Raw genomic sequence first — 10546 nt, forward strand, 5'->3', positions numbered from 1 at the left:
GGGCGCAGTGGCTCACGCTTGTAATCCCAGCACTTTGGGAGGCCGAGGCGGGCGGATCACGAGATCAGGAGATCGAGACCACGGTGAAACCCCGTCTCTACTAAAAATACAAAAAATTAGCTGGGCGTGCTGGTGGGCGCCTGTAGTCCCAGGTACTCGGAGAGGCTGAGGCAGGAGAATGGTGTGAACCCAGGAGGCGGAGCTTGCAGTGAGCCAAGATTGCGCCACTGCACACCAGCCTGGGCGACAGAGCGAGACTCCGTCTCAAAAAAAAAAAAAAAAAAAAAAAAATACAAAAACTAATTGGGCGTGGTGATGCGCACCTGTAATCCCAGCTATTCGGGTGGCTGAGGCACAAGAATCACTTGAACCCAGGAGACGGATGTTGCAGTTAGCCGAGATTGTGCCACTGTACTCTAGCCTGGGTGACAGAGTGAGACTCTGTCTCAAAAAGAAACACGTGTAAATGCTTGTGATTGAATATTTTTCCCTTGCACGTGTTGACAGCACAGAATTTAGCTTCGAAATGCCTCATAAAAAGATGAGAGTGGCCATTCTTAGGGTGGCAATGGAGTATGAGAGAGTGAAAATAAGTCTAAATTCAAAGGCGAGATCAGGCGCTTGCAAGCCGAGTGCCCCTGGCAGCCTGCTCAGCCCCAGTCTGCTCACTGTAAATTGTAACTAACACAGTCTCCCTGTGGGAGTTGTTGTAAGACCTATGCATTAAGAAACTGGCTCCTGGCCGGCCGTGGTGGCTCACGCCTGTAATCCCAGCACTTTGAGAGGTCAAGCCAGGCAGATGATGAGGTCAGGAGTTCAAGACCAGTCTGGCCAATATGGTGAAACCCCATCTCTACTAAGAATACAAAAATTAGCCATGCATGGTGGTGCTCGCCTGTCATCCCAGCTACTTAGGAGGCTGAGGCAGGAGAGTCGCTTGAACCCAGGAGGCGGAGGTTGCAGTGAGCCAAGATTGTGCCACTGCACTCCAGCCTGGGTGACAGAGTAAGACTCCATCTCAAAAAAAAAAAAAAAGAAAAAAGAAAAAAAAAAAAGAAACTGACTCCTCATCAGGATAAATAGCTAATGCATGCGGGGCTTAATACCGAGGTGATGGCTTGATAGGTGCAGCCAACCACTATGGCACTCGTTCACCTATGTAACAAACCTGCATGTCCTGCACGTGTATCCTGGAACTTAAAATAAAATTATAAAATTAAATAAAATAAAAATCATGCTAAGCAGCCAATAGCTAGGGAAAAAAAGAAAGAAACTGGCTCCTAAGAAGGTTTAACCCATTACAGATATTATCATTGCTGAGGGCAAAATAAAAACACCTGTCCCAGCTACTAGGCAGGCTGAGGTGGGAGAAACACCTGAGCCCAGGAGGTATAGGCTGCAGTGAGCTGTGATTATGCCACCGCACTGCAGCCTGGGTGACAGAGTGAGACCCTGTCTCAAGCTGTGATGTTTGGTAGGTTAGGTATGTTCAATGCATTTTTGACTTATGATATATATATATTTTTTTTTTTTGAGAGAGAGAGAGAGTTTTGCTCTTGTTGCCAAGGCTGGAGTACAGTGGCTCAATCTCAGCCCACTGCAACCTCTGCCTCCCGGGTTCAAGTGATTCTCCTGCCTCAGCCTCCCAAGTAGCTGGGATTACAGGTGCCCACCACCACGCCTGGCAAATTACGGATTTTGAGTAGAGATGGGGTTTCACCATGTTGGCCAGGCTGGCCTCGAACTCCTGACCTCAGGTGATTCCCCTGCCTCGGCCTCCCAAAGTGCTGGGATTACAAGCATGAGCCATCACGCCAGGTCTGACATGACATTTTCAATGTATGACCCCATTATCAGCCTCAGAACATCTGTACCTATCATTTCTTGGTGGTGAGAACATAAAATTGACTCTCAGAGTTTCTCTGGTATACAATGTATCGTTGTTAACTATAGTCACTATGCTGTACAATAGATCTCTTGAATTTATGCCTCCCATCTAATTGAAATTTTGTATTCTTTGATCAATATCTCCCTAACACCCACCTCCCTCCCCCAGCCCCTGGTAACCACCATTCTACTCTGCTTCTATGAGATTGACCATTTTAAATTCCACATATAAGTGAGACCACGTGGTATCTGTCTTTCTGTACCTGGCTATTTCCCATAACAGAATGTCCTTCAGCTTCATCTATATGGTTGCAAATGATAGAATTTCCTCTTTATTCCATGGCTGAGTAAATAGTATTCCATTGTATATTCCTACCACATTTTCTTTATCCATTCATCGGTTTTTAACACAAAACTGATGTTAAAAATTATATATTGTTGGTGGAAGGATGAAGGGGAAGGAGGGCGGGAGGGAGGAAAGAAAAGAGGGAGATGGCCAGGCGCGGTGCCTCACACCCGTAATCCCAGCACCTTGGAAGTCCAAGGCAGGTAGATCACTCGAGGTCAGGAGTTGAGACCAGCTTGGCCAACATGGTGAAACCTCGTCTCTACTAAAAATACAAAAATTAGCCAGGCATGGTGGTGCGTGCCTGTAATCCCTGCTACCCTGCTACTTGGGAGGCTGAGGCACGAGAATCACTTGAACCCGGGAGGTGGAGGTTGCAGTGAGCTGAGATCGTGCCACTGAACTCCAGCCTGGGTGACAGAGCAAGACTCTGTCTCAAAAAAAGGAAAAGGAAAAAGAAAACAGGGAGAGATAACAGGAAAGGAAGAGAAGGAAAAACAGAAGATGGTCAGGTTCCCTTTACTGTATAGAGTTTTTGTTGAGGTTTGATTCTGATTAATTTTCTTTTTTTTATTTTTGTTTTTTGTTTGAGACAGAATCTTGCTCTGTAGCCCAGGCTAGAGTGCAGTGGCACAATCTCAGCTCACTGCAAACTTTGCCTCCCGGGTTCAAGCTATTCATCTGCCTCAGCCTCTGGAGTAGCTGGGATTACAGGCGCCCACGACCACGCCTGACTAATTTTTTGTATTTTTAGTAGAGACAGGGATTCACCATGTTGGCCAGGCTGGTCTCGAACTCCTGACCTCAAGCAATCTGCCCGCCTCAGCCTCCCAAAGTGCTGGGATTACAGGCATGGGCCACTTGGTTTTGTTTTCTATGAAGCTTTGCTCCACTGAACGAAGCAAAAGTGTTTATAGAGAACATCCAAGTTGACTATGAGCGACTCCGTTAGATCCTTGAGACCCTGACTGTCTCAGGGATGAATGACTTGGCTTGAGAAGCAACAGAAGCCCACTGAAGATGGCTTGAGGATAACTGAACGCAAAGGAATTTGATGGATTTGATGGAATTTTCACAGAACAGTATAGGTTTCCGTGGGAAGCTGGGACCAGAATGGCATCTCTGACCCCTGGCTCTGTGTGGTTTTTCTCCCTTTTTGTTCCCACTAGACACAGACCATACATGGAATCAGAAAACCAAACCGAAATCTCAGAATTCTTCCTCCAGGGACTCTCAGAAAAGCCAGAGCATCAGACCCTCCTCTTCACAATGTTCCTCTCCACATACCTGCTCACCATCATTGGAAATGCCCTCATTATCCTGGCCATCATCACGGACTCTCACCTCCACACACCCATGTATTTCTTCCTCTTCAACCTCTCACTCGTTGACATCCTATTATCCTCCACCACTGTCCCCAAGATGCTAGTGAACATCCAGACTCAGAGCAGAGCCATCCCCTTTGCGGGCTGCCTCACCCAGATGTATGCCTTCCACCTGTTCGGGACCATGGACAGCTTTCTCCTGGCAGTAATGGCCATCGACCGCGTCGTGGCCATTGTCCACCCACTGCGTTACTTGGTTCTCATGTGCCCCTGTGTCTGTGGGCTGCTGCTGGGGGCATCATGGGTGATCACCAACCTCCAGTCTCTCATACACACCTGCTTCATGGCTCAACTGACCTTCTGCGCCAGCTCTGAAATCTCCCACTTCTTCTGTGACCTCATGCCCCTGATGAAGCTCTCCTGCTCAGACACGCACACCAAGGAGCCGGTGATCTTTGCTTTTGGCATTGTCATGGGCACCAGCCCACTCTCCTGCATCCTCCTCTCGTACATCCGCATTTTCTGGACAGTCTTTAAGATCCCTTCTACTCGGGGCAAGTGGAAAGCCTTCTCCACCTGTGGCTCACACCTCACTGTGGTGTCACTGTTCTATGGGACCATCTTTGCTGTGTACTTACAGCCCACATCCCCCAGCTCCTCCCAGAAGGACAAGGCAGCCGCCCTAATGTGTGGGGTGGTCATCCCCATGCTCAACCCTTTATCTACAGCCTACGGAACAAGGACATGAAGGCGGCCCTGGGGAAGCTCATTGGCAAAGTGGCCGTCCCCTGTCCTAGGCCAGAACAGTTATTGGATGTTTATCATGTTCCAGGATCACTGTTGGGTGCTAGGGACACAAAGATGCATCCCATCCCCTACCCTGGACGAGTTCAGAGTCTAGCTGGGAATAGAGACATGAAATAAATCCTTCCAGTACAACGTGATAAATGTGTCATAAAGGGATGAACAAAGTGTATGAGCACCCAAAGGAAAGGTGTGCATTTTCCCCAGGATTTATCTTCCCCATAAAGATCAGAATAGCAAGGATCAAAGTGGCCTGAAATTAGCCTCCTGGGGGATCAGGCTTTTAGGATTGCTATGTGGATAAGAGTAGTTGAAAACAAGAGATGTAGCTACACTCATTTTAGTATTGACAAAGGCCAGGCGTGGAGGCTCAAGCCTGTGATCCCAGCATTTTGGGAGGCCAAGGTGGAAGGATGGCTTGAGGCCAGGAGTTTGAGACCAGCCTGGGCAACATACAGAGACTCTATCTCCACATACACAAAAAAATCACTTTAGCAAGACATGGTGGTGCACACCTGTAGTCTCAGCTATTCAGGAGGCTGAGGCAGGCGGATCGTTTGAGCCCAGGAGTTCAAGGTTGCAGTGAGCTATGACTGCACCACTGCATTTCAGCAGCTTGGGAAACTGAGCAGGATCTGTCATTCATAGATAGATAGATAGATAGATAGATAGATAGATAGATAGATAGGATAAGATAAGATAGGTAGATAGGGTGGATAGATAAGATATGTAGATAGATGATAAATAGATAGATAGATGGATAGATAGATAGATAGATACATAGATACATAGATAGATACATAGATACATAGATAGATACATAGATAGGTACATAGATAGATAGGATAGATAGGTAGGTAGGTAGGTAGGTCAACCGATCGATAGATCAATCTACGGACAGATAGATGATTGATTGATAGATAGATGATACAGGTAGATAGATGATAGATAGATAGATCAGTCGATCGATTGATAGATCAATCGATCAATAGATAGATGATAGATAGATATGTAGATAGACAGATAGACAGATAGATACATAGATAGATAGGATAGATAGGTAGGTAGGTAGGTAAGTAGGTAGTTAGGTAGTTAGGTAGGTAGGTCAACCAATCGATAGAACAGTCTATTGACAGACAGATGATTGATTGATTGATTGATTGATAGATGATATAGGTAGATAGATGATAGATAGATGGATAGACAGATGGATAGACAGGTGAGATAAGTAGGTAGGTAGGTCAGTCGATTGACTGATAGATCAATCGATCAATAGATAGATGATAGATGATGATAGATAGATAGATGATAGATAGATAGATAGATAGATAGATAGATAGATAGATAGATAGATGATAGATAGATAGATAGATAGATAGATAGATAGATAGATAGATAGATAGATACAGACAGCCCATGTATTAGCCAGTGTTTCCTACGTGTTGTGGAAGAACTTTGAAAATATTTGCAAGTCATATTAGCTCACGTGCTGTTCGCTTAGTCGGCCAGCAAGCCTCAGCCTCCTGGGGGATCTTGAGACCTCCACTTGTAGCTATGACTGTGGTTGGGGCTTACTTTCTCAATTCCCAACAGGCTTCCTGTCTCCCCACAACCCCCAGTCAAGGGCACTCTGATGCAGATGGTCAATCAATCGTAGTTTGGGAACACAGACCCTAGCGTAGTTCCAAAATCTATGTGTTTCCTGTGACATCCATCGCCTGACTCTGAACCCAGTATGATTCTACATGCAGGGTCAGCCACAGCAGATCAGGTGGCCCAGGGCGCTTAAAAAGTTAGTGTTGTGGGTTGAACTGTGCCTCCCAAAAAAAGATACGTGGGAGGCCAGGCACAGTAGCTCACACCTGTAAACTCTAGCACTTTGGGAGGTTGAGCAGGGAGAATCATTTGAAGCTAGGAGTTCAGGACCAGCCTGAACAACATAGTGAGATCTCATCACTACAAAAAATAAAAATGAAAAAAGAAAAAATTACTTGGGTGTGGTGGCATGCACCTGTCATCTTAGTTACTCGGGAGGCTGAGGCAGGAGAATCTCTTGAGCCAAGGAGGTCGAGGCTGCAGTGAGCTATGTTCCTGCCACTGCACTCCAGCCTGGGAAACAGAGCGAGGCCCTGTCTGTAAAAGTAATAATAATAAAATAAAAAAGATATGTTGAAGTCCAAACCCCAAGGACCTCAGAATGTGACCATATTTGAAGATAGAGTGTTTACAGAGGTCATTAGTTTACAGTAAGGTCATTAGGGTGGTCCCTAATCTGATATGACTGGCGTCCTTATGAAAAGGGGAGATTTGGACACAGGCACCCACACACAGGGAGAACTCCACGTGAAGATGGAAGCAGAGATTGGGGTGATGCTCCTACAAGCCAAGGAGTGCCAGGGACTGCTGCAAACCACCAGAAGCCAGGAGAGGCGTGGAACAGGCTATCCCTCTCAGCCCTCAGAAGGAACCAAGGAGTCAAAGCTGCTGACAACTGATCTATCTTTTTTCTTTTTTCTTTTCTTTTTTTTTTTTTTTTTTTTTTGAGATGGATTCTTGCTCTGTCATCCCGGCTGGATGCAGTGGCACGATCTTGGCTCACTGCAACCTCCACCTCCCAGGTTCAAGCAATTCTCTTGCCTCAGCCTCCCAAGTAGCTGGGATGATAGGTGTCCACCACCACGCCCAGCTAATTTTGTGTTTTTAGTAGAGGTGGGATTTCACCATGTTGGCCAGACTGGTCTTGAACTCCTGGCCTCCAGTGATCTGCCCACCTCAGCCTCCCAAAGTGCTGGGATTACAGGCGTGGGCCACTGCACCTGGCCCAACACCTTGATCTCAGACTCCTAACCTCCAGAACTCTAAGACGATAAATTTCTATTGTTTAAGTCATCTAGTTGATGGTACTTCTTAAATTTTTTTTCTCTTAGAGACAGGATCTACTGTGTCACCCAGGCTGGAGTACAGTGGTGCAATCATAGCTAAAGTGCAACCTCACCTCAAACTCCTGGGCTCAAGCAATCCTCCCGCCTCAGCCTCCTGAGTAGTTGGGACTACAGGCCCATGCCACTGCAACCAGCTATATATATTTGTAGAGACAGGGTCTCACTATGTTGCCCAGGCTGGTCTCAAGCGATCTGCCCTCCTCAGCTTCCCAAAGTGCTGGGATTGCAGGTGTAAGCCACCACACTTGGCCTGATTTGCGGTACTTTGTTACGACATTGCTAGAGAACAAATACAGTTAGTTTAAGAAATGTCAGCAGCCTACAAAGCCTGTGTCCCAGTACATCCTCTCAAGTTTACGATTGACCATGTGTTCTGGTCAAGGGACACTGAGTTAGAACTGGAGAAACGGATGAAGGATTTAAATTGCATGGATTCGCTTACTGGGTATCAGCGTGATGACAATAATGATGATGACAACCGAGATTTATTATCTGAACAATGCTAACTCCTTTATACGCACAATCTCAGTAAGTATTAAGCAAGAGCCCTACAAGGTAGGTGCAGAAGTAATTGTGGTTCTGCCACTGAAAGTAATGGCAGGCCGCACACGGTGGCTCATGCCTGTATTCTCAGCACTTTGGGAGGCCGAGGCGGGCAGATCACAAGGTCAGGAGATCGAGATCATCCCGGCCAACATGGTGAAACCCCATCTCTACTAAAAATACAAAAATTTGGCCAGGCGCGGTGGCTCACGCCTGTAATCCCAGCACTTTGGGAGGCCGAGGTGGGCGGATCATGAGGTCAGGAGATCGAGACCATCCTGGCTGACATGGTGAAATCCCATCTCTACTAAAAACACAAAAAATTAGCCGGGCATGGCGGAGGCCGCCTGTAGTCCCAGCTACTCTGGAGGCTGAGGCAGGAGAATGGCGTGAACTCAAGAGGCGGAGCTTGCAGTGAGCCTTGACCATGCCACTGCACCCCAGCCTGGGTGACAGAGCGAGACTCTGCCTCAATTAAAAAAATATTTATAAAAATTAGCCAGGCGTGGTGGTGCACACCTGTAGTCCCAGCTACTTGGGAGGCTGAGACAGGAGAATGGCGTGAACCTGGGATGCGGAGGTTGCAGTGAGCCGAGATCGTGCCGCTGCACTCCAGCCTAGTGACAGAGCGAGACTCCATCTCAAAAAAAAAGAAGAAAGAAAGAAAGCAATGGCAAACAGCAATTACTTTTGTGCCAACCTAATAGTATAACCCCTTTTTTTCACAGAGGGGAAAGTTAAAGCTTGAAAGGTAAAGCTGGCAATAAGTGGTAGCCGAGGTTCAAACAGCGAACCCATCCTAGAGGGCCAGACCTTGATGAGAACATGATGTTGTTCAGAATTCACAGTCCAGAGAAGAAACCTGCAGATTACAGCTCAAGGCCAAATCCTGCCTGTGATCTGTTTTTATATGGCCTGCAGAGCTAAGAAATTTTAACATTTTTAAATGGTTGGAAAAAAAATAAAAGAACAATATTGCCGGGCACGGTGGCTCACGCCTGTAATCCCAGTACTTTGGGAGGCCGAGGTGTGCGGATCACCTGAGGTCAGGAGTTCGAGACCAGCCTGGCCAACATGGTGAAACCCCATCTCTACTCAAAATCCATAGTTTGCAGGTGTAGTGGTGGGCACCTGTAATCCCAGCTACTTGGGAGGCTGAGGCAGGAGAATCACTTGAACCTGGGAGGCGGAGGTTGCAGTGAGTCGAGATGGTGCCACTGCACTCCACCCTGGGCGATAGAGCAGGACTCCATCAAGAAGAAGAAGAAGGAGAAGACGAGGAGGGGGAGGAGGAGGAGGAGGAAGAAGAGGGGGAGGAGGGGGAAGAGGGAGAGGAGGGGGAGGAGGGGGAGATGGGAGGGGGAGGAGGGGGAGGACTACTTCTTCTGGAGTAGAATAGATTCTGGATACTAGAAAAAGAAAAAGGAAAAAAATTAATTTTAAAAAAGAAGAAGATTCTATGACAGATTAAAAGTATATGAAATTCTGGCTGGGTACAGCGGCTCATGCCTATAATCCCAGCGCTATGGAAGGCTGGAGGGGGAGGATCACTAGAGTCCAGGAGTTTGAGACCAGCCTGGGCAACACAGTGAAATCCCATCTCTATAAAAATTTAAAAATTCACCAGGTGTAGTGGTGTGCACCTGTAGTCCCAGCTACCCACGAGGCTGAGGCTAGAGGATCGCACACCCAGAAGTTCAAGGCTGCAGTGAGCTGTGATTGCACCACTACACTTCAGCCTGAGCAACAGAGCGAAACCCTGTCTCAAAAAAAAAAAAAAAAAAAAAATTACTGTTTGTCCCTTTACCAAGCAAGTTTAATGACTTATTTTCTACAGAAAAACTGGAGCCTGCTACCCAAAGTGATACATGAACCAGAAGAATCATCGTGCTTGTTAGAATGAAGGCTCATACTCTGTCCCACACCTACTGATCATAATTCCCCTAGACATTCATATGATCCTTAAAGTTTGAACATCACTGCAGGCAGGTGCAGTGGAGTGCACCTGAAGTCCCAGCTATTAAGGAGGCTGAACGGAGGATCGCTTGAGCCCGGGAGTGCGAGTCCAGCCTGGGCAGAATAATGAGACTCTTGTCTTTAAGAAAAAAAAAAAAAGCCGGGCGCAGTGGCTCACGCCTGTAATCCCAGCACTTTGGGAGGCTGAGGCAGGCGGATCACGAGGTCAGGAGATCGAGACCATCCTGGCTAACACGGTGAAACCCCGTCTCCACTAAAAATACAAAAAATTAGCCGGGCGTGGTGGCGGGCGCCTGTAGTCCCAGCTACTCCGGAGGCTAAGGCAGGAGAATGGCGTGAACCCGGGAGGCGGAGTTTGCAGTGAGCCAAGATCGCGCCACTGCACTCCAGCCTGGGTGACAGCGAGACGCCGTCTCAAAAAAAAAAGAAAGTTTGTAATTTAAAAGTTTGAGCATCACTGGGCTAGATGGGGGACCTGTAGATAACCGGGACCCAACTAGGCTTTAGGTACAGAGATACAGGAGAACCAGATTTGGGGTGCCGCTCTAGCCACTGTGTCCGGGAGGGAACCTTCCCAACCGCCCTAAAAGCTCTGAAAACTACAGTTAGAGAAGTGGCCACTAGGTGGCAATAATGTCATTTCACAAATTGGATTTAAAACTTTTTGTTTTTGTTTTTGTTTTTGTTTTTTTTGGTGGGGGGAGGGGTTTCCCAGAAACTTG

At 47.1% G+C, this 10546-nt stretch overlaps 1 protein-coding gene across 1 annotated transcript; it reads left to right on the top strand.

The window, feature by feature from the left end:
- The first annotated feature begins 3415 nt into the window (after positions 1-3415).
- On the top strand, positions 3416-4482 carry LOC116477638 (olfactory receptor 1I1). Its single transcript, XM_032168177.1, is given in 2 exon segments — positions 3416-4268; positions 4271-4482. Coding segments are annotated over 2 exon segments (1065 nt in total).
- The last annotated feature ends 6064 nt before the right edge of the window (positions 4483-10546 follow it).

Source organism: Hylobates moloch, unplaced genomic scaffold (genome assembly GCF_009828535.3).
Source record: "Hylobates moloch isolate HMO894 unplaced genomic scaffold, HMol_V3 SCAFFOLD_12, whole genome shotgun sequence".
Taxonomy (NCBI): domain Eukaryota; kingdom Metazoa; phylum Chordata; class Mammalia; order Primates; family Hylobatidae; genus Hylobates; species Hylobates moloch.